This window comes from Mustelus asterias, chromosome 15 (assembly GCF_964213995.1).
Source record: "Mustelus asterias chromosome 15, sMusAst1.hap1.1, whole genome shotgun sequence".
Classification (NCBI taxonomy): Eukaryota; Metazoa; Chordata; class Chondrichthyes; order Carcharhiniformes; family Triakidae; genus Mustelus; species Mustelus asterias.
The window spans coordinates 72513931-72538761 of NC_135815.1; the positions used below are offsets into that span (position 1 = coordinate 72513931).

General features: G+C 40.9%; 1 protein-coding gene across 12 annotated transcripts in view; it reads left to right on the forward strand.

Moving 5' to 3' along the window:
• The window catches only part of afdna (afadin, adherens junction formation factor a), a 220900-nt gene that overhangs the window by 12924 nt on the left and 183145 nt on the right, over positions 1-24831 (forward strand). For all 12 annotated transcript variants that reach the window (XR_013499669.1, XM_078230105.1, XM_078230109.1 and 9 more), the window contains exons 2-3: positions 20387-20582; positions 22012-22127. Coding sequence is in view for 11 of the 12 variants with exons in the window: in XM_078230105.1 (XP_078086231.1) it covers positions 20387-20582; positions 22012-22127 (312 nt within the window). In the remaining variant the exon portion in view is untranslated. The remainder of the gene's footprint in view (positions 1-20386; positions 20583-22011; positions 22128-24831) is intronic.

Consider the following 24831-nt stretch of genomic DNA (forward strand, 5'->3'; position numbering starts at 1 on the left):
AAGAAGTAGGAGGCACATGATGTGCATAGGCAGCTCGGATCAAGTGGATCCCTTGAAGAGTATAGAGGATGTAGGAGTAGAGTTAAGAGAGAAATCAGGAGGACAAAAGGGGAACATGAGATTGTTTTGGCAGATAAGGCAAAGGAGAATCCAAAGGGCTTCTACAAATAGATAAAGGGCAAAACAGTAACTAGGAAGAGAGTAGGGCCTCTTAAGGATCAACAAAGTCATCTATGTGTGGATCCACGAGATGAGTGAGATCCTAAATGAATATTTCTCATCAGTATTTACTGTTGAGAGGCATGGATGTTGGGGAACTTGGCGAAATAAATCGTGATGTCTTGAGGAATGTGCATAATACAGAGAAGAAGGTGCTGGAAGTCCTAAAGCACATCAAGGTAGGTAAATCCCTGAGACCTAATGAAGTGTATCCCAGGACGTTGTGGGAGGCTAGGGAGGAAATTGTGGGTCCCCGAGGAGAGATATTTGAATCATTGACAGCTACAGGTGAGGTGCCTGAAGATTGGAGGGTGGCAAATGTTGTGTCTTTGTTTAAGAAGGGCTGCAGGGAAAAGCCTGGGAACTACAGCCCGATGAGCCTAACATCTGAAGGGGGTACGTTGTTAGAAGGTATTCTGAGAGACCGGATGTACAGGCATTTAGAGAGCCAATGACTGATTAGGGACAGTCAGCATGACTTTGAGAGTGGAAAATCATGTGTCTCAAATTTGATTGAGAGATTTGAAGGGGTAACCAAGAAGATAGATGAGGACAGTGCAGTTGATGTTGTCTACATGGACTTTAGCAAGGCCTTTGACATGATAGGCGGTTGCATAAGGTTAAATCTCACGAGATCCAGGGTGAGGTCACCAAATGGATGCAAAATTGGCTTGATGACACAAGGTGATTGTAGAGGGTTGTTTTTCAAACTGGAGGCCTGTGACCAGCGGTGTGCCTCAGATCAGTGCTGGGTCCACTGTTATTTGGTCATTTAATGATTTGGATGAGAATATAGGAGACATGGTTAATAAGTTTGCAGATGACACCAAGATTGGTGGCATAGAGGAAGGTTACCTTGGATTGCAACTGGATCTTGATCAATTGGGCCAGTGAGCTGGGGAATGGCAGATGGAGGTTAATTTAAATAAATGCGAAGTGATGTATTTTGGTAGATTGAAGCAGGGCAGGACTTAGTTAATGGTAGGGCGTTGGGGCGCGTTATAGAACAAGAGATCTAGGGGTACAGGTTCATAGTTCCTTGAAAGTGGAGTCACAGGTGGGCAGATTGGTGAAGAAGCTTTCAGCATGCTTGGTTTCATTGGTTAGAACATTGAATACAGGAGTTGGGGCATCTTGTTGAAGTTGTACACGACATTGGTAAGGCCACACTTGGAATACTGTATACATTTCTGGTCACCCTATTATGGAAAGGATATTATTAAACTAGAAAGAGTGTAGAAAAGATTTACTAGGATGCTACCAGGACTTGATGGTTTGAGTTATAAGAGGCTGGATAGACTGGGACTTTTTTCCCTGGAGTGTAGGGGATTTGGGGGTGATTTTGTAGAAGTCTATAAAATAATGGGTGGGGCATAGATCAGCTAGGTAGTCAACATCTTTTCTCAAAGGTTGGGGAGTCTAAAACTGGAGGGCATAGATTTAAGGTGAGAGGTACAAAAGGGCCTGAGGGTGTCTGGAACAAGCTGCCAGAGGAAATACTAGAGGCGGGTGCAAATTTGTCTTTTAAAAAGCATTTAGACAGTTACATGGGTAAAAAGCAATATGGGCCAAACGCGAGCAATTGGGACTCGCTGTGTGGTTTTAAAAAAGGGGCAGTATGGGTAAGTTGGCCCAAAGGGCCTGTTTCCATGTCGTTAACCTCTATGACTCTACAACTCTGGATTTAAAAAAAGTTGCCCACCTCTGCAATAGACGATGCTTGTTCAGTTGAAGGAGGGGAATTGATGAGCTGAATGACCTTTGTCTTTCCATGTTTTCTTGTATACTAGAGAAGTTACTTCACTCTACAGCTTTGCCTTGTTGGTAAATTGTAAAATTCACAAATAATTTTGCAGTCTTGATGTGCGTATTTAAACAATTGGCCGTTTCTGGTATCTGCTCAAATGATCAAGAGATATTTGACTTGGGATTTGACTTGGAGTCTGCTTTTTATGCAAATTAAAACTTCTGGGGTGTATTTAAGAGCAGTACATTAATATTGATTTTCAGTTTTATTCATATCTTTTACTTGTGTTTGGAACAAATAATTTTGTAAAACTAGTATTTGATTTTGCAAGTTGGTGGCCATTGTATGGATTTTACAGCAAAGCTAACTGGAATACAAATTTGAGTTCTTAACTTGAACATGCAGAAAATCTGATCTCTCATGTTGGCCCCATAGCCACTGGGGTGTGAAGGTGCAGAGAAAAGGAAGAAATGCGCTTGAAATGCATAGTTCTGTGCTCTGTCGAAGCCCTGATTAAAAGTAGAGAGGGGTAGAGCCGATGTATGCAACAACTTTGGCCATGATCAGGGTGAAGAAAACTGAAGTAATGAGCCAGCATGCTGCAAGAAAGCCCTATTCTGAGCCCATGGTTTCAATCCATGATCAGAACCTCTCGAGCTCTTTCTCTGTCTTTATATGGCTGAGTAGACATGCTAGAATTGCCAAAGCAAGTGTAACCTTTGGCACACAACATCGGAGGAAAAGTAAGTCTGCCTACCAAACTGGAAGACTATAGAGCAGTAGTACTGCCTACTTTGCTACGTGCATGTATGACTTGGACTGTGTACAAGTGTCATGCTAAGGATCTCACCACTTTTACTTGAGCTGCCTTTGAAACTTCTGAATACCAGACACCTAAGGTGCCTACCTGTACTGGCATACCAAGCATCCATACTATATTGAGACAGTCATAATGAGTTAGGCTGGGCATATAGCCAAACACCTGATACACTTACCAAAGCAGATCTTCTATGGAGTGCTCAAGTCTGGGTGCATAACAGTCAAAGGAAGCTTGACTAGGGCACTTTGAAGGCTGCATTTAGGAGTTTTGATATTGACTTCAAGTCCAGGGAGAGGCTTGTCCAGGATTGCTGCACCTGGCGTAACCACATAAAGGTGTAGCCTCCTTCGTGAGCCAGCAACTTGTCCAAAGCTTAATCACCTGCACCATGAAGCAGAACCTTCCGGCACAGGTTGGTCTTGGCAATTACTTGTGTAGCCCCCAGAGCCCTATCAAACACCGCAGTTAATGAACCTATTCTCTTTGCTTCAAAAGAATAAAACTTTATTTTTACATTTTTGATAACTTTATTTTGTAATTCCCCTACCTTTTTTTAAACTTGATCTCTGAATTCGTTTTTTCTGTTCACTCTTTGTACTTAATGTAGGTTTATCCTTTCATTTTCAGTTTTATTCATATCTTCATTCATCATATCTCATTATTGGCAGACGTGTAAATCTTTATTGGAATACATTTTACTGAACTCTGAATCACCTATTCGCATGTTCTTCACTGCTTTTAAAATCTTTTTCAAAATTTTGTTTCCAGTCTTCCTTGTTTTTATCCAGGTTGAGTTTTGCGTCCTGACCAATATTTGTCACTTGGCCCTGTATCACTAAACTGATTAGTTATTTGTCTCCTTGCTGTTTGTGGAACATTGCAATCTGTAAATTGACAGCCATAATGTCAACATTTAAAAATAAATGAATTGGCAATGAATTCTTGGGATTATTTTACGAAGAATGGTTACACAGTTTGGGCCTATACCCATTGGAATTTTGAAGATGAGAGCTGACATTGAAACATAATATCCGAAGGGGACTTGATAGGATGGATATTGGGAGATTGTTTCCGCTCGTGGGGAAGACTAGAATGGTGAAGAAGTGGAAATGGTCGAGTGCTTCAAGTTTCTAGGTGGTCAGATCACCAACAATCTGTCCTGGTCCCTACACTGACGTTATAGTCAAGAAAGCCCACTGACGTCTCTACTTTCTCAGAAGGCTAAGGAAATTCGGCATGTCCACTGTGACTCTTGACAATTTCTACAGATGCACCACAGGAAGCATCTTTTCCAAGCATCTGACGAAGAGTGCAAGAAACTTCAAAGGGTTGTGAACGTAGCCCAGCCCATCACGCAAACCAGCCTCCCATCCATTGATTCCATCTACACTTCCTGCTGCCTTGGGAAAATGTCCAGCCTAATCAAGGACCTCATGCTTCCTGGGCATGCTCTCTTCCACCTCCTTCCATTGGGAAAAAAATACAAAAGTCTGAAAACACGTACTGACCGACTGACTTGAGAACAGCTTCTTCTCAGTTGCCATCAGAATTTTGGTCCTATCACACATTAAGCTGATCTTTCTCTTCACCCTGTCAGGAACTGCAACACCATATTCTGCACCCGATCCTTCCCTTTTCTCCAATTGTACTTCATGAATGGTTTATTTTATCTGCAACTGCTTGCTAGAAACAATACTTTTCACTGTATCCCAATACATGTGACAAATCAATTCAATTGAGTGGGAGGGTCTTTTGGAGAGTCATGCAGACTTGATGGGTCGAATGGCCCCCTACACTGTTGGGATTCTGTGATCACAGTTAAATTCATTCCATCTCAATAAGACTATGAACACTAATCTTAACCATTCATGTGGCACTTCAATTCTAAATTTGGGTTGATCACAGGCCTCTCTTTCAAGATGAGCTCCCAGGATTCAGCACTGATTTTGGAACTGAAGAAGAACAGGTAGAAAGAACAAGCAACATAAAATGACGGCCAAGAATTTGATTTAACTTCAATGTCCAGTGATCAGAAAACATGAACATAATATATGCGAGAAACTGAGTATATTCTCCTCGGATCTCGTGATTATGTATCTGAGATGGAGAGGTTTAATTTTTAATTCAGCTACTTATGAAGAAGTCCTGTATAATTTGAACTAAACTGGAAATTACAAGCAAGATTTTTAAAAGTATAGAATGAGAGAATACAGATGCTACATCAAGAAACTGCAAGCAGAAAAAAGTAAAGAAATGTTACCTCGAAGAAGGTGCACTTGACAAAGTTGGGTCACGTTTTTTTTATTCCTCTGGCAGTCATGGCATATGTTTGTTTCAGCAGGGCTGCAGAATAATTTCTAATGCCTATTTAGCGCATAAGTTATTTCACCTTTTTTTCATTTAAAACATTTTGAATATTAATTTTAGGCCTTAACAATAATGTTTAACAGAATTTACTATCTAAAAAGCTACCTTCCAATTAAGGTAATCAATTTACAAAACAAAGGTGTCCCTCAAACTCTGCAACTTACTGAGCTTATACATTTCTGTACAGGGAGTGGGATAACCCTGGGAAATGTTGATATTTGTCATTATCCCTCCAATCTTTTCCATTCAACAGCGAGTTTGCTTCATTGAGAGATGGATAAGTGGTATATTGAATGATAAACAGTGAAGTCATCATAATCCCAGATGACCATAGGTTGCTCTCCCCTTTGAGAGAGAGCACTGACTGGTGGTGGTTTAACTTGAGGATCACCGCATCTCCGGCAAGGGGCAAGGTTGAGAAGGCGGGCCTTCATGGATAACCTGAGCCAGTATGGGAATTGAACCCATGCTGTTGGCGTGTCTCTGCATCACAAACCAGCCGTCCAACCAACTCCGCTAACCAACTCAGCTAACCAACTCCCATTACGTGATATCCTATCTAACAATGGCTGATGAAATTGGAAGATGGAGGCTTGTAAAGTATGACTCCATTTAAAGAATGGAAATAGTCTTGTATTGCAATTCATGTATTTTAATCATTCACCACAGAGTACTGATAATAAGTAGCAAAAATCAAAAGTGTAAGAGTCCGAGCCTTGCATAGGAGCTAACACTCAACCACTAGATGTTAGCCTTTAACTCATCCACACCTGTTAGGTCTGAGCAATAACACTTAAGGGGGGGAAATAGACTTTATTCCATGTCTCGCTGTCACAAGGAGGCAGAAAATTTAAGTTAGTCTCGAATCTGCCCAAGAGGTGCATGTGATACTTTCCAATTAAAATTTTGATTGAACAAGCATTTAAGTTCATAATGTTTCGAGCATCAGAAAAACATTAAGATCACAGGTAGAATGCAACAGGAAAATGTAATCTAGATGGCATCATATTAACTCGTTTGGGGACCAGCATCAAGAAACAAGCGCATAGATATCAATGAAGAATGGGGCGACACAGTGGTTAACACTGTTGTCTCTCAGCACCAGGGACCTGGGTTCAATTTCGGCCTTAGGTGACTGACTGGAGTTTGCACATTCTTCCTGTATCTGCATGCGTTTCCTCCGGGTGCCCAGGTTTCCTCCCAAACTCCAAAGATATGCGGGTTAGGTGGATTGGCCATGGTAAATTGCCCCTCAGAGCCAGGGGGATTAGCAGCATAAATGTGTACGGTTACGGGGATAGGGCTTGGGTGGGATTGTTGTCAGTGCAGGCTCAATGGGCCGAATGGCCACCTTCTGCACTCAGGATTCTAAGAAAACAGGGTAGTGTAATTGTACAAAGCAGATTAGACATGACCTCCTGTACGCAGCCAAATCCTTCACTGATATTTATGATGTCACTGCTACTTTTAATAGCAGAAAATCCAAATCCCAATCTGGCATGCAATGTTTATCAAATGAGTCAAAAACGGAAAGGTGGCCTGTGACACACATGCACTTGGGTCTCAGCATCAAAGGCGGAAAGTTTGCAGGTGAATAATAATGCAAACGATACTTTGCTAGCCTTTCAAATGTTTCCATTATACAGCACATAAATAAAAATTTTATAACCAGATGTTTTATCAAGAACCAGTGGACAGTGGTAAAGTAGCATAACTCAACAGCATGCAGTGGCACCGATATGCAAGTTTTAACATTGACTCGGGACGCTTCAAAGAAGTTTCAGTAAAAGATACGAACAAGCTATCTGGGTATTTTTGTACACCAAGTACACCAACATCTTTGTTCCTTTTAACCAATCAACTTGACCAAGCAATGTCTTGAACAAGAGAAAACAAAAGAACCTGGTACTATAAGAAGCCCTCACCCCAACAGTAAAGACAATTTACAGAATCTGAAATGAAAATTCCCATTTCAATACAAATTTCAGATCAGATCCTTGGATCAACAAAAGTCATCCCAGATCAGAAGCGATAAGTCTTAATTGTTCAACTGACATCTTTCTTGAAAAATTCCACCAGATCAGTGATATCCTCCTTGCATACTGGCTTGGCTGTTTCCAATATTGTGCTAACATAAGATTACGCAGTGGCAGATTAATCAGAATATGTACATATCATGTTTGCACAATTATTGTATGCACTGCTTCATAAAAATAGCATGTCAATCAAAGAAATAACCAGCCAGTAATAAAAGATTGAGGCATATGAATAAATATCATAAAAGCAACCAAAGACATTTTGATTGTCTCCAGGGTCATGAAAATACTTTTCAGTTGAGAACCTGCTCCATTAACTCCAAAGTATCAGCCTAGATTATGCACCTGTCCTCAAGCAAAACATTGGAGTAGGCAACTGGAAAAACTGCCCCTTAGGTACATTATTTATTGTTAGAACTTAAAGCCAACGATCGTTTGAAGGACAGACTGTTCATATAGTCTAGATTTTAAAAAAAACCTGGTTATAAATAGTGCAGTGAAAGTTTACATAGTTTCAAAAAGATTGAAAAACATTTATCATTTTTGATAAACACCCAAAATTGTTTGTCCTTTAAATCTGTTGGAAAGAAATGCTGAACTGCAATGATGGGTGTTGGGACTATCCAGGTTCCGAGTAACAGTAATGATTTGATTCCAAGGGGGCAAATGGAAATATACAAAACAATGTTATTCGTAAACGAAACATGCATTTAATCTATTTCATATCAGCAGTTCCAGAGTAATCAGCTCCACTTTCCTGCCTGCTTCCTAAAACCCTTGATTGCCTTATTAAAACTCTGCCTAACTTTGCCTTGAATAAATTTCACAGTAACTTCATTGCAGTGTTAATGTAAGCCTTACTTGTGACTAATAAACTTTAACTTTTAAATTCAATGACCCAGCCTACTTGCTTTCTGGCGAAGAGAATTCCATAAACTAATGACCTTCAGAGAAAATATTTCTCCATGTCCATCTTAAATGGGGGACCTCTTTTTTTTTACTACAATGGGCACTACTATTGGCAACACATTCCTACGACATACAGTATAGACAATCCGAACCCCATGGTAACGGTGATGCACTTTCAAAGCTGCCTCTCCCTGGAGAAACAGATGTTCCTGATTACAGGTGAAAATACAATTTTCAAATGCCAAAGTAAATAAAGCATCTATCAGCGAACCAGGCTCAACACCACAAGAAATGACCCAGTCTTAACTTGAATAATGGATTTAATCTTACGAGGGAAGACTATGCATAGGAATCAGCCTTGCCTGTTATCGAGGTTGGAGGTATCCATAACAGACAGATGCACCAACGGCATCCAGGTGTGGTGCGGGTGAAAGAGATTGCCAGGAACTATTTTTAGTGGCCAGGTGTTAACTCCTGGATCGAGGAGAAGGCAGGTGTTTGTGAATCCTGTACGGTGTGCGGAAAGCACCACCCTTGTCCCCCTCCACCCATGGCCTGAGGCTCCCTGGCATGTAGACTTTGCAGGTCCGTTCGAAGGGAAAATGCTTTTGGTAGTGGTCGATGCCCACTTGAAATGGGCAGAAATAACAATTATGAAGTTGGTGTCCGCAGAGGTGACGATAGTGACTCAGTTGTTTACTTGTTTAGGAAACCCGATCAAATAGTGAATGACATAGGGTAAAATGGGTTCCTGCAATAGTGGCTTACCCAGGGCCAGTGTCATACACTGTTCAGACTCAGGACGAGCGGGTCTGGAGAAGGCACACTGATCAGCTGGTGGCTGCACCACATCAAAGCAAGGAAGTCCTCCCGACACGGAATTGTTGCAAGAGGATCTTGAGGAACAAACTGAGTTCTGAGCAGAGAGGGAAAGTCAGCAGAAGCTGCTGAAAGGAACCAGGTTATAGAGGAAGATCGAGAGCTTCTGGAAATGTGGGGAAGTACACCCGAGCGAGAGGAACCAGGTGACAATGAGACGGTTGTCCAGGAACAGTCTTCCTCCAGATTGACTGTCTGTGTGGGCTTTGAATGGACGTTGAGATTACCATTCACAGTTGATGTTTTTGTATATAGTTGAGTTGTGTATTTATATAATTGTGTCAATGTATATATGTTATATGGGGGAGGTTTGGAAGTAAGGGGAGAAGTGCGTTGGGGGCATGCCCCTTTAAGAGAATGGGTCAGGTGACCCGAGATTTGAACTTGCCTAGTCAGTCTTGCTGATTGTTAGGATTAAGATGTGTCAAACTGTTCCCAGTTAGTTTACTATCACTGATCTTGTGATTTATTATTAGTCTCAATAGCAGACCGCATATATCACAATTTAAGCAAGGACAGGCCCAATGAGGTCGACAAGGGAGGAAATGCATTGTGCTATACTGTTCCAGCGAAGATGAGGAATGATGATGCAGCACAGTCACGGTCCTAGTGCAAATTCTATTTAAAATTGAAGTGACTAACAAGAATCTAATATCAATGAGCTTGGTCTCTAAGATCACAATATTTATAGTGCAAAATGAGCATTGAATCTGCACTGGCTTTCTCAAAGTGTTTTCTAGCTAGTCCCACTCCCCTGTCTTATCTGTGTAACCTTGAACATTCTTTCTTTGCAGCGAGCAATCCAATTCCCTTCTGAATAGTCAACTTCCATCATTTGAGCCCTCCCTTTATCGCAATTTTTTTTACCTGCACAAATCTGTTTATGTATCCAGACATGGTTTGTGCCCCTGAAAGTTTACTCATCCACGATTTAGCATATGCTAGTGCAGGAGACATTACAATAAATTAAATTGCTCAACTTTACACACAAGTGCACCAACAGCTCTCACTGCTAGACATGTTAGAGAATTAGCAGAAGGAAAGCTATCTTTCCACAGAGAGAGCATGCACAAGTTCACCGTTTGCGATTTCACTGTTTGAGATTTCTCAGGAATGGAACCCCACGAGCGACAGGACTTGACTGTACCTCAAGCGAACCTGCTTCCCCCTCAGGCTCCAGCATCCCTGTTGGTGAAAAAGGTTTTCCTCCACTTTTACTACTTTTGCCAATTATTTTGAATCTGTATCCACAGGTTCTTGATTCTTGCTTGAGCAGGAACAGTTTCTCAATATTTACCCTGAATTGAGATTGTTGCTCTTCTGGGGCATAGATTGCATTGCACTCTATGCCTTTCCTGTGATGAATGGACTTCAGAATTTGGACTTTTCAGGTACTAGAATCCACAAAATAAGGTGTGGAGATGTTGAAATGCTCTGTTGTGAGGAAAGTTGATTCCTAACCAATGGTAAGAGCAGAACCCAAATGATGTGATGTCACTGAGGGTGGGGTCAACCAAAACTTTTTCCCTAAAACTGCAAGAAATGGAAATTTCAGGTACAATTTTGATGGATTCACAGTCAATGCCCTTGGTGCTGCCATAATTTCAGACTTTTTCCATTTCTGAAAAGTAATTTCATAATTCAGTAAGCTGCTTGGATAAAGAAAAGTGTAGTCTTCAAGTTAAGGTGCTAAACTGGGGGAAGGCTAATTACAACAATATTAGACAGGAATTGAAGAATGTAGATTGGGGGCAGATGTTCGAGGGCAAATCAACATCTAGCATGTGGGAGGCTTTCAAGTGTAAGTTGATAGGAATTCAGGACTGGCACATTCCTGTAAGGATAAAAGATAAGTATGGCAAGTTTTGGGAACCTTGGATAACGAGAGGTATTGTGAGCCTAGTCAGAGAGGAAAAAGGAAGCATTTGTCAAGGCTAGAAGGCTGAGAACACATGAAGCAAGTGTGGAATACAAGGAACGTAGAAAGAAACTTGAGCAAGGAGTCAGGAGGGCTAAAAGGGGTCACGTAAAATCATTGGCCAGCAGGATTAAGGAAAATCTCAAGGCTTTTTATAAATATATAAAGAGCAAGAGGGTAGCCAGGGAGAGGGTTGGACCACTCAAGGACAGGGGAGGGAATCTATGCATGGAGCCAGAGGAAATGAGCGAGGTATTAAGAGTACTTTGCGTCAGTATTCACCAAAGAGAAGGACTTTGATGATGAATCTGGGAAAGGGTGTGTAGATCGTTTGAATCATGTTGAGATCAAAAAGGAGGTATTGGGGTTCTTGAGAAACATTTAGGTAGACAAGTCACCAAGGCCTAATGGGATATACCCCAGAATACTGAGAGGCAAGGGAAGAAATTGCTGGGGCCTTGAGAGAAATCTTTGTATCCTCACTGGCGACAGGGGAGGTTTCCAACGCCGGCATCTCCACATCATGGCTACCATCGACACTGCAAACTGCTGGCTCCGAGTGGAGAGGATCTCCAAGAAGATCGCGCAAATTGACACAGACACCAAGGTGGGATTAGAAAGGGCGCTTGGGTGTCCTCTGGCTAGCATGGACAAGATGGACCAAATGGCTGCCTCCTGTGCTGTAACTTTTCTTTGTTCAACGCTCTGTCAAGTCGTGATTTTTTTTTTAAAAACCACCTTTGTTTGCCAGACATTGAAATGTTGGTGTAAACTTTTGTCTATTGAACTCTCAGTTCACTAAATTTTCTCGGAATGGAATTGAATTGCCAAGCTACTCCCACATGTTTATGAATAATTTCTGTGTGGGACTTATTTTGGCAACTACTGCAACTTGTTTCTATTGAAACAGCTGTAGAGTTGGAGCAGTGATCAGTGTAAATGAATATTCTTAAACAATAATCCATTTAAACTTAATAGTTGTGGGCTGAAAGTTTATTTTATATTAAGTTTACATTTTTTTTAGCAAGACATTGTAGTAGCAAGTTCCTTAGGGAAGGAAATCTGCTTTCTGTACCAATCGGGCTTATATGTGACTCCAGATCCACAAGCAATGTGGTTGACTCTTGACCGCTTTCTAAAATGACCTGAAGTCACTAGGTTGCATCAAAAAGCTATGAAAAAGTCGAACATGAAGCAAACTGGATAGACCACCCGGCATCAACTGAGACACCAAATACAATGAGTCCAGTCCAGTTACACCATCTGGGAACTTGCACCAAAACTGAGAAAGCTCTCCTACAGACAAGTGAAGAAACAGCCTGGCATGGTTATCCTCTCAGAATCATGCCATTAAGCCAATATCCCAGACTCTTCTATCACTAACCCTGGATGTGTCTTGTTCCTCTGCAGGGCATATCCACCAGAGGTGGTAGCACAGTGGTGTACAGTCAGAGGGAGTGGCCTTGGGAGCCCTCAACATTTGCTCCAGATTGCTGAAGCCTAATGGCATGAGGAGAAAATCTCCTGCTGATTATCACCCATCACGCCAGGTCTCAATTGATGCATCAGTACCTAATTTTGAATCCTACTTGGAAGAAACACTGGAAGGTAGCAAAGGAACAGAATGTACACCTAAGTGGGGTCTTCAATTTCCAGTGTTTAGCTTTGTAGCACCACTACTGAGTGAATGGACTGAGTCCTGTTTGACATAGCTACCAGACTGGGCCTGTGGCATGTGGTGAGAGAACCAGGCAAGGGACAAAAATTTGCTTGAGCTTGCCATTATCAATCTACGTGTTGCAGATGGACCTGTCGATGATTAAATTGGTAAAAGTGACCACTGCATAGTCCTTGTGGAGGCAAAGTCCTGTCGTCTTATAGAAGACACTATTATTTTTGTGACACTGCCACTATACGAAATGGATAGATTCTGTACTGGTCTAATAAGCCATCAGCGTCAGAATTCAATTCCACCAAAACCTTCAACCTCATGACCAGGTATATATCTCATTGTAGCCTTGCCATTGAGCTGGGGGAACCTACTCTGGTTTGAAGTGAAGCATAGAGCATGTCGAGAGCTGCACCAGATTTCCTTAAAAATGCAGTGCAGCTATGCCACAGGATTGTATGCACATTAAACAGCAGAAGCAGCATGTTATAGGTAGACTCAAACTCAACCAGTGAATCCAATCTAAGCTCTGCAGTCCTGTCTCATCCAATCATGAATGGCAGTTGGCATTTAACTAAAAGGAGGATGCTGCTCCAGCATCTTCACCCTCTGACGGAGTCCAGAACATCAGTGCAAAAGACAATATTTGCAGCTTTCTGAGTCAGAATTGCTGAGTTGATCCATCTCGGCTTTCTCAAGTGCTCAGCATCACAGATGCCCATCTTGAGCCAATTCCATTCACTCCACATGATATCAAACAATTATGCACATTGAATATAGATATGGGCTATGGGCCCCAGCATCATCCTGAGTCTTTCAGGACACAGCATATCCTTGATCGAGCTGCTCAAGTGCAGCTCGATACTGGCATCTACCTGACAGTGTATAATTGCCCAAGTATATCCTGTACATAAAGAGCAGACCAAATCCAATCCAGGCAATTGCCACCCCAACAATGCAAAGTGATGGAAGGTGTTGTTGACAATGCTATCATGCAGCACATACTTACCAATTGCCTGTTCAGTGATATTCATTTACGTTCCACCAGGGCCACTCAGTTCGAGAGCTCATTTTACAACCTTGGTTCAAGCAAGAGCAAAGAATTGAGATTCCAGAGATGAGCTGAGTGTGACTCTCTTTGACATCAAGGTAGAGTTGTCACACTGTGGCATCAAGGAGCCAAGTCAGTAAGATTTAGGGTGTGTGGGGTGGGGGTGGGGGGGAGCGGGTACACTGGTCTCATACCATAAAGGAAGATGGTTGTTGTTGGAAACTAGATGTCTCAGCTCCAGAACATTGCTACATTGCTGCAGAAGCTTCTCAGGATAGTGTTCTCTGCCTAGTCATTTTTTCAACTGCTTCATTAATGACATTTCCTTTGTCTCCGAGTCAAAAATGAGCTTGTTTGTTAATTGCTCAGAGTTTGGTTCCATTTGCAACTCGATGAAGCAGCCAGTGTCCACATAGAGCAAGACCTAGACAACCATTCAGTCTTGAGCTTAAGTGGTAGGAAAATTCATGTTGCTCAAGTGCAAGGCAGTGACCAACACCAAGAATCTAGCCACCTCCCTATGACATTTAATTGCAATACCCTGGTGAAATCCCACAGTGAATATACGAGTGTTCACCATTGACCAAAAACTTAATTGACTAACCACATAAATGCTTAGAGGCTGGGTATTTGGCAATGAACTCATCTCACTCCCAAAGCCTGGCCACCATCTACTTCTCAAGAGTGTGGTCTGAGGATATGGGGAGAAGGCAGAAGATGAGCTGTACTTGGATTGAATTGTGGATCAGGAGAGTCTTGTCTTAAACCGATTTCCTGTGTTATGTGTTGAAATACTCTCCCCTTGGATGAGTATAATTCCAATGCTTAAGCTCACCACCATCCAAACAAAGTAACCAGCGTTATTGGTATTCTCCACCAACCTTACTGACTGCAGCATGTGCAGTCTACAAATGCACAGCAACAACTCATCAAGGATTCTTCTGCAGCTCCCAAGCCCGTCATACCCGTCACCTAGAGGAACAAGGGCACCAGATGCAGGGGAAGACCACCACCTGCAAGATCCCTTCCAAGTCACAAACCATCCAGATTGGACATGTATTGCTGTTCCTTCCTTGTCACTGGATGAAAAAATCCATGACACTGCAGGTGTGCCAATACCATATAATCTGCAGCGGTTAAAGAATGTCACTCACCACCTTACTGAGGGCAATTGGGATAGGCAAAATAAATGCTGGCTTTGCCAGTAATGCCCACATTTTGTGAATAAAGAAAAAATGCATGCAAATCCTTGAGCCTATTTAGCTTTGTTTTGCTCAGAGATGTTTTTGTTTCCTGTTGAATTCATGAGTTTGATTTGATTTATTATCACATGTATTGGGATACAGTGAAAAGTATTGTTTTGCACACCATACAGACAAAACATATCGTTCATAAAGTACATGGGGGGGAAAAGGAAAAGAGAGAGTGCAGAAAATATAGTGTTACAGTCACAGCTAGAGTGTAGCGAAAGATCAGCTTAATGTATGGTAGATCCATTCAAAAGTCGGGCAGCAGGGAAGAATCTGCTAGAGTCGGTTGGTATGTGATCTCAGACCTTTGTATCTTTTTCCCGACGGAAGAAGGTGGAAGAATATATATCCGGAGTGCGTGGGGTCCTTGATTATGCTGGCTACTTTTCTGAGGCAGCGGAAAGTATCAGTGGGTGGGAGGCTGGTTTGCGTAATGGACTACGTTCACAACCCTTAGTAGTTTCTTGTGGTCTTCGTCAGAACAGGAGCCATCCCAAGTTGTGATACGTCCGGAAAGGACGTTTTCTATAATACACCTGTAAAAGTTGGTGAGTCGGAGCGGACATGCCGAATTTCCTCAGCCTACTGAGAAAGTAGAGGTGTTGGTGAGCTTTCTTAATTACAGTGTCAGCGTGGAGAGACCAGGGCACATTGTTGGTGATCTGGACACCTCGAGCATGAAGTTTGGATTAATGTTTTACCCAATATATTTATTTTTCCTTGTCATTCTGTGTCTCAACATCTTCAAACATAATTTTCTGATGGCTCATGATTACATTTGTAGCTTGTTTCCATAGTAAGATAGTAAGATAAGTCCTCCTAGTTTTAAACAAATTTTATGCCTTGAAGAGGTAGTCACTGATTATTACTGAGAATCTTTTTTAATTGGTCAATTTTAAATTTGGCAGAATACTTTGTTTTGCACGAACCAAATTTTAAAAAAGGCCTGTGGCTCTTCTCTGGCCCAATTCAAAATCTGTATGGTCTAGGAAGAAATATTGAATGTGATTCCTCACCACTTTCTGAAAACTTTAGTGTTTGTATTTGCAACAGTTGGTCCTGATGTCAATGGTTAGGAAAAGTTAATTTTACACTTCATTCTTGTGCCCCCCCCCCCCCCCCCCCGCCCCCCCCCCCCCGCACCTTCCAATTTCTATTAGTTTGTTAATTGTGAATGTGTAACAGTTACTGAAAAAATAGCTATTGTAATTGAGTGGAAATAAAGCTGCTTTTGAAAAGGGGAATTAGAGGCGCCACCTTCCCGTTGTATCCAACTTGCATTTAATTTCAGAACTATCTGCATAACCACAAAACCATACACAGATTCATGGCAGCTATTTCCATTTCAATTTTAAGAATCCATGAGCCAGTTCAACTGCTAACAACTAACAACCTGCATTTATTGCTAGTCAACATTTAATGTTGAAAAGCAAGTGAAACTGCCTGGTATCTTGTCTTTTTTTAACCCCCAAGAGGTGCAATAAACTCTCTGACCATTTCAAAATATACCTTCATTGTCAGGACTTGTATCAAGTGTTAGGTGTGGTGGCAGAGTCCAGCACATGCCCCAGATTATCCAGGTACTTTATCATTCTAATCCCCCTTAATTTTGGTGCATCAACATTAAAAATGGCACAATTGCACCCTGAGTTGCAGCTATTTTGGCAATACAAACAATTTTCCAAAATTCCCTCCTTATATCTGACAAATCTGAAAATTATTTAAATAGTGTCGATGCTTTAATGACTTTCATATTAGCTTTTTGCAGTAATTTCGCTATCAAGTGTTGGCTCAAAATAAAGCTAGCATATCAAAACTGAAGTGGAGAAAGTGGAGTCAAAAATGCAAAAAACAGTTGCAAATTGTTAATGAACTGCTAAGGGGGGGGGGGATTTGATTTATTGTCACATATACAGGGATACAGTGGAAAATATTGTTGTGTGCTATATAGGCAAAACATTCGTTCATGAACTACATAGGGGAAAAGGATAGAGTGCAGAATATAGTGTTGCAGTTACAGGTGGGGTGAAGAGGAAAGATCATTAATATATGAAAGGACCATTCAAAAGTCTGACAACAGGGGGGGAGCTGTTCTTGAGTCTGTTATGTGTTTTCAGACTTTTTCCCGATGAAAGAAGGTGGCAGAGAGTATGTCCGCGGTGCATGGGGTCCTTGATTATGCTGGCTGCTTTCCTGAGGCAGCGGGAAGTATAGTCAGAGTCAACGATGGAAGGTTGGTTTCCGTGACAGACTGGTCTATGTTCACAACCCTTTGTAGTTTCTTGAGGACTTGGTAAGAGCAGCAGCCCTCCCAAGCTGTGATAAAACCAGATAAGGTGCTTTCTATGTTGCATCTGAAAAAATTGGTGAGAGTCAGAGTGCACATGCCGTATTTCTTTAGCCTTCTGAGAAAATAGAGGCGTTGGTGAGCTTTCTCAGCAGTAGCGTCGGCATAGAGGGTGCAGGGCAGATTGCTGATGATCTGAACACCTAGAAATTTGAAGCTCCCGACCATTTCCACTTCATCACTGTTGATGTAGACGGGCATTGTCCTCCACTGTTTCCTGAAGTTGTTGACTAGCTCCTTTGTTTTACTGACATTGAGAGACAAATTATTGTCACCACACCATTTCACTAAATCCTCTTAAACCACCTTCCTTCCTTCCTTCCCCCCCCCCCCTCCCTTATCCCGTTCCTCTTAACCCCCCCCCCCCCCCCCAATTACTCTTGATTCCCTTGCAGCTGAGTCCAGAGGAGAGCCAATTTTTAAAAAAATCAAACTTTGTTGGTGACTATGGAGTTGTATGGGTGATAGGAAAAGTGCCTGTCTGGCCTGAATTAAGATTTCAAGCAAAAAACATATAACACATTTCACATGTATTTAAATTATTCATTATGGGATTAAAAATACAAGAAATATAAGCCATTGACTTTCCAGCTTTCGGTCTTTAGATTTGATACTCTTGCTCAGAACCTGACATCCAAGCCAGTGCAGTTTCTTAAATGTATTAGGAGAATTTAGCCAGACTAACTTCAAGAATGTTGTTTATCTCCAGCATCTTCAGAGTTTCTTAAAATTATTTGACGGAAATAGTAAAATAATTTCAATGTGTCAGGTAAACTGATTTTCATACAAAAAACAGAAAAATGTACATTGAATCTAATGAAATGGACTGATTGCACATTAAAATATTTCCTAAATGCAGACACTTGTGACATCCACAGTTTTTTGTCCAAAAGTAATGCCATACTTTTGGAAAACACTTGAACAGAAGCTGGAAAATCAATTCCAGTTTTTAACTAAACAATTGAAATAAAGGTCTTTGCGTTTTGCTTCAAGTGGCATGTTAAACTGGAATACTATTTTCTTAGTCTTAAAAATAGGAATTATGTTTTGAAAAAGCAATTAAAAGAAAAGGTGGTTGCCATCATGATTAGAATGCATACGTTCTCTAACTGGTTAGGTTCTCTGGTTAGGTGTATTGACCCGAACAGGCGCCAGAGTGTGGCGACGAGGGGAATTTCACTAACTTAATTGCAGTGTTAATGTAAGCCTTACTTGTGATTAAATTAACGTTTAACTATAAATTGGTATGAGAGGCTGAGGTGCATAGGCAGAAGTGGTAGTGGGGCGTGGAGGCACTGTGTCCCAAGAAACCAATCACATAAAGGTGAATCTAACCACAGGAATGAGCAAATAGAAACCTGGTTTGTGCAGATATTTTAGAAACTTAGCTCTTTTATCAGCTGGAGGATCCTCCCAAGCCCCTTGGAGTGCTGTCAGAGCCATATCTTCCTTTGTAGGATTAATTCACTGGTAAATTCCTGACAATGTCACCATCCCTCAATTTCTCTCCATATTGATGATAAACACACCCTTGCTGTCACACACCAGTTGTACAAAATTATTGGATCATCTAGCAGCTTAGTACCAAAACTTAGTACCACCTCATGTACTTAACTCCAGAAAAACTGTTTCAGGATTTTGGAGTTAGCGAATAGAATTATTGTTACAAAACCCTGCTGATGTTGTGCGAGTGTTCCAACCTGAAACTCTGGTTTCCCATGGTATATTTTCTTTTGGATATTAGTGAGACATGTTTGTGGAAGCAGTGAAAATGCAAACCTCTTTCTTTAAACAACAGATAGAGTATTTATTAAAGCAAAGATAAAATACTACAAAGAACAATTTAGTACTTCAGCAAATTAACAATAAACATTTTGGAAAGACTGAAAACCCAAAAGTATCTGTTTCTGCGATAATCCTAAACTCCGCTGAGACCCCTTTTCCAAACAACAAACATAAACCTGTCAAATCTAGTCAGTGAGTACCACACTGTACAGTTTAAGTGACCAGGTATGGTCTTCTGTTCAGCAAAAAAAACAATCTTTTGCACAAACTGGCTCTTTCCTTCAGCACTTCAACTCTAGCTGAGCTGTTTCCTGGGGAACTTTGCCCCACTCCCCTTCTCTTCTGCAGCCTTCAGCCCCAAATCTCTGGATGTACTGGCTCCTGGGGATGGTTGTCTCTCTCACTGTTGTTGCTTCAATTCCTCATCAATGTCTAAAAACTTCCTGGCTCTCAGCACTAAGTACTAATTGTATCAATTGCAAAGAATACCCTGTTTCCTGTTCTTTCCATAGTTGCCCAGACATGGTTTACAAAATACGTGGAGGTTTTTTTAACACAAGTAAAATCATTCATTTTAATAGCGTCCAGCATTTCGTGACCATACTTAGCTCTAACAGTTGAGGGATAAAATTTGATTATGTAAAGGAATATGTACATGAAAATGCTACCTATTTTTATAATTTCACAATAAAGAACATAGTTGGGGGAATTCAATCTCCAAAATACCAGTAAAAAAGCCTTGGTGAACAGTTTAATAAAATGGAACTTGTCTGGGTCACTGTAGTATTGATGTTACAACCTACATTGCTTTTATACTGTTGTGAAATAGCATATACTCTAACTTCTGTTGAACATTTCTGCAAGTCATCACATATGTATCTCTTTCCCACATTCATACAAAATGTTTGTGCTTCACTCCCAAATAAATTTAGAAACAGCAGGATGATGGGAAAACATGTGACACACATTCCGTACCAGTAACTGACAAGTGGCCAGTTAACCTTTTTCTATTGTTGGTTGCGGGAGAATTGGGGAAACAGCTTTATTTTACATAGTGCTGCAGTATTTAAATTCTCAGTAAATAAAACACATCTTGACATGTAATGTGGAATATAATCCCTATAACACCATGCATGAACATCAGCCTAGGTTAATCAATCTAAAATTGATCCAGGGGTGGGTTTACCACCAGCTGACACTTGTGAAAAACTCAGTACCATTCTTGCTTAGCCTGAAGATTGGGAGGAAGAAAATCAGTCTTCCTTTCCTCTTCAAATATTCCTTTTCTCGAGAGAACCTGAGTTTATTTACAAATTGCTGGTTCTGCAGATATATTTTTTAGTGACTTGCACTTTTTTTATAACTTGAGTTTTTCTTTTAATTTCCTAGGATCTGGAGTTCCATGGTGTGATGCGATTTTATTTTCAAGACAAAGTAGCAGGGAACTTTGCAACAAAATGCATCAGAGTGTCCAGCACTGCTACAACGCAAGATGTCATAGAGACTCTTGCAGAGAAGTTCCGACCAGACATGCGTATGCTGTCCTCTCCTAGATACTCACTTTATGAAGTGCATGTTAGTGGTGGTGAGTTTTTCGATTTAAGAAATTTGGGGGAGATGGTGGTAATTTCATAGGACCCCTACAGTATAGGAGGAGGCCATTTGGCCCATCGAGGCTGCACCGACTCTCTGAAAGAACATCTTACCAGGGCCCCACCCCTTCTCTGTATCCCCATAACCTGGGCCTACCCCTCCTCCATATCCCATTTACCACGGCTAATCCACCTAACCCACAGGTCTTTGAACAGTGGGAGAAACCCAGAACATCCAGAGAAACCCATGCAGACCTTGGGAGAACGTGCAAATTCCCCCCGCACACTCACCCAAGGCTGGAATTGAACCCGGATCCCTGGCGTGAGAGGCAATAGTGTTGACCACTGTGCCACTGTGCTGCTGTCAGTGAACTAATAGTCCAGAAGCGAGGTTAATGCTCAGGGTGAGAGGGGCGGGGGGGACAGGGTTTCAAATCCCATCAACAGCTGGAGGAATTTAAATTCCATTATTAAAACCTGGAATTCAAAATTTGCTGTCTTAATGGTGACCATGAAACTATCATCAATTGTCATTAAAACCTATCTGGTTTACTGATGCCCTTTAGAGAAGGAAGTTTGGTGTTTTTACCTGGTCTGGCCTACATGTGACTCCAGTCCAAATAGTGTGGTTGATTCTTAACTGCCTTCGGAAATGGTTTACAAATCACTTGGTTTAAGGGCAATTATGGATGTGCAACAGATGCTGCTGGCCTTGCCAGCGATGCTTGCACCATGTGAAAAAAATATTTTTAAAATTATTTGATTCGTTCCCAAGATGGGTGGAGCCCTCTGCTGTTAATACCATGCAATTGAGTTTTAAAATATGCCCAGTAAATATCAGTGAAGGCTTACAATTCTCTTTTTACTTGTGCAAGATTCGTCTGTCACAATTTTCACAATTTGCAGTTACTACTTAGTTACTTATTGCCAAGTGCTTTTCATCAGGAGTCATACGATATCACGTGTTTCCCAGGGTTTTAAACGCTGCAACAACAAAAATCAATGAGGGAGATTTCAATTGTCGTGAAGTCCTAAGGTGAGGTGTTTATCCTCAAAGCGTATGATGCCTTGTTGGTAACCATTTGCTGAGGATTTTCAACCTCTATCTAGTGGTGAAGGATATCCCCTGAAAGAATGTGGGAAGTCTTACAAGACCAGCAAAATTTATTTTGTGCTAGCTTAATAGGCCTGAGAATAACAGCAAGAGAAAAAGCTCATTCAGTCGGCGCTTGTTATTGAAGATCAAGTAAAGTTAGACGATGGGGCAAAAAGTACTTTAAAAATATGCCATTTGCTTTGTTGTATTGGTTCTTTTGATTATAAATGCATAAGTGTTAAAACCATTTGTTATGAATACTTAGGAAGCATTGGAATGTGTAGTTTGTCTTTTGTTTTGTAAAATATGTAAATTTTATTTTATAGAGGAGCGTAAACTTGACCAAGATGAAAAACCTTTAGTTGTACAATTAAACTGGAACAAGGATGATAGGGAGGGAAGATTTGTTTTAAAGAATGAAAATGCCTTCCTCCCACCAAAGGTAAGGTGTAAAGAAGTGTAGCGTTTTTTTTCGCTGCACACTGCTTAATAAATCTGCAAAATTTGTAACTCAATCAAAGACTCAGTAGATCAATGCACTGCTTGGTGAAATGTGTGGTAGGTGTGAAAAGTCACCGATTCAATCATTATTTCCTCAGTTGGGGTAATAAAGTTGGCTTTAACGCTACTGACCTATTAGGATTGTTGTTCCTGCTTGATGGTTATTGTCCTTTAGTGTTATTCCTAACATCTAATGTCTAGGCTCCATATGGTTTATTTGAATGAGCTATGAGAAGGCTTTTATCCTTGTGCAGTTGTATTGTAGCTTGTGCTACCACATCCCCTTAAATACACTATGTTAACAATGGACAATATTTTAACACACAATGTTTCTCCAAAATGAGGCTGGGCAACAGAATTGTTCAGGAAAATTAAATGGGAATTGGAGTGGTGGGTGAGAAAATGTTGTCCTTTTTCTTTTATGTAATTAAACAGGTATTTTGAGAAGTATGACGTTTTCTCTGGTCAGTTAGTGCAGTATTTTGAACTTGGGTTACCTTTAGTCTAACCCACATATTCCAATATTTTCTTGCTTGGATTCAATGTAGATGACTTCACACTTTTCCTGTATTGAACTCTTATGCGATTGTTTACCCACTCCCATTATCACGCAATTGTTTTTTGCTACAATCTTCCTTGATCTGTTTATATTTTCCCCCTCACTACAGATGACTTGAAAATAGTGATTTGGAGGAATCTTGGAGCCTTTGTTACTTATGATAATTAATATGTAGCTGTGGTAGTAATCAGGTGATTACAATCTTGGAGATCATGCTTTTTAATTACTATCAGAGGTTCTATTATTTCCTCCCTGGCGTCCTCCCCATTCTTGTGATGGACACTGCTGTTGTATATTGGAGAATGATGGTTGGGAACATGGAGGGTTAAAAACAATGGAGCTTTATTTGCAGGTGTGCGTTCTCTTACATGGCTACATCTCTGCCTGTTTCCCATGCTAGGGACTTCTGGCATCACTTCCGGTGAATACTGCAGAACTGAGTAAGCCAATAAGAATTAATACAAATACATAACATTTTCTCCCCCCCCCAAAATTGAACATCCCCATCAAGTTCAACATGAAAATAATCAATGTCAGTCACTATTGTGGCAAAATTGGGAAGAGTAATTATAGATTGGGAGGTAGGAAGTTAGAGTTTGGTGTTTGTAAAATTGTAAAATGCTCAGTGAGAAAACATTGAGTGCTCACGTTAAAAGGTGGTGCTTTTTCTGTGTTTAAGATTTAAAATACAACTACATAGAGTCCAAAAGAAATATTAGTATCGAAAGGCCAGGCAGCAGTTTTTACCAAGACAACTGTCTTTTGAATTTAGCCAATCAATTTGAATCGGGCACTTGGATGGCAAAAACCTATTAAATTTAAATCTGATGGTTTTGACAACCGAGACCAATCCTATTGTGGGAAATATTGATGTCATCACGGGTATAAAAGAAGGGGACAGTGAGATAAAGAGGGGAGAGCAACTGTCACTTGCCAGAGCGCTCAGCTCTCAGCACTCGGCTCTTGAGAGAGACAGAATCGCTGGGTCTCGTAACTTCATCTATATCTTGGAGAAAGCACCATCTAGAAAGCAAAGGTACCAAAGAAGTTCCAGACAGAACAATCAACTTAGAAGGCCCAGAATATTCCAGAAGAGACAAAACCTAGCTGTAATTTAGTGATGAAATTCTATTTTGTTGAGTGGGAATTGTATTTATTTGAGCTGCATACCATTAGAATCTAGTTTTATTTGGGAATAGTTAATCGAAGGGATTTATTTGGTTTGTTAATAGTTTAGTTAATTTGCTCACTGTTAGATAAATAAATTGTTCAGTGTTGATTTTAGAGCGTATCAGGGATATTTATTTAACCACGAAGTTGCTGAAGAGCAGGGTGCATCACTTCACACACTTTTTACAGATTATAGAGTGAGGTACTCCTCTTTGGGTGTCTCGGCGTTAGTTCTCAGAGGGGGTGATCAATCTCTGCTTTATAACAGATTGGGGGTTTGGGTCTGGGATTTGAACAGTTCTAGATCTTTAAATAAACCTTAAGTGAGAAGTGGAAAATCTGTTTAATTTCAGTTGCTTGATGTCAGTCAAAAGTGGGAAAATGGCTCTTAACATTGCTACAGGTTCTGGGGTTTGAGGATGCTTCCCAAATTTGCCAAGAAAGACAGAAAAAAAAAGACACTTGTAGAATTAGCAAATAGGCTAAAATTTGGGTTTACCTCAGGATAATAAAGCTGAAATTGTAACTGAGTTAGCCAAGCATTTCAGTATATCAGAGAAATAGTCAAGTGCAGTGGAGTTAGAAAATATTAAATTGTAAATGAGGCAACGGGAGTTAGAAAATCATAGATCATAGAAACCCTACAGTGCAGAAAGAGGCCATTTGGCCCATCGAGTCTGCACCAACCACAATCCCACCCAGGCCCTACCCCCATATCCCTACATATTTACCCGCTAATCCCTCTAACCTACCTCGGACACTAAGGGGCAATTTTAGCATGGCCAATCAACCTAACCCGCACATCTTTGGACTGTGGGAGGAAACCGGAGCACCCGGAGGAAACCCACGCAGACGCGAGGAGAATGTGCAAACTCCACACAGACAGTGACCCAAGCTGGGAATCGAACCCAGGTCC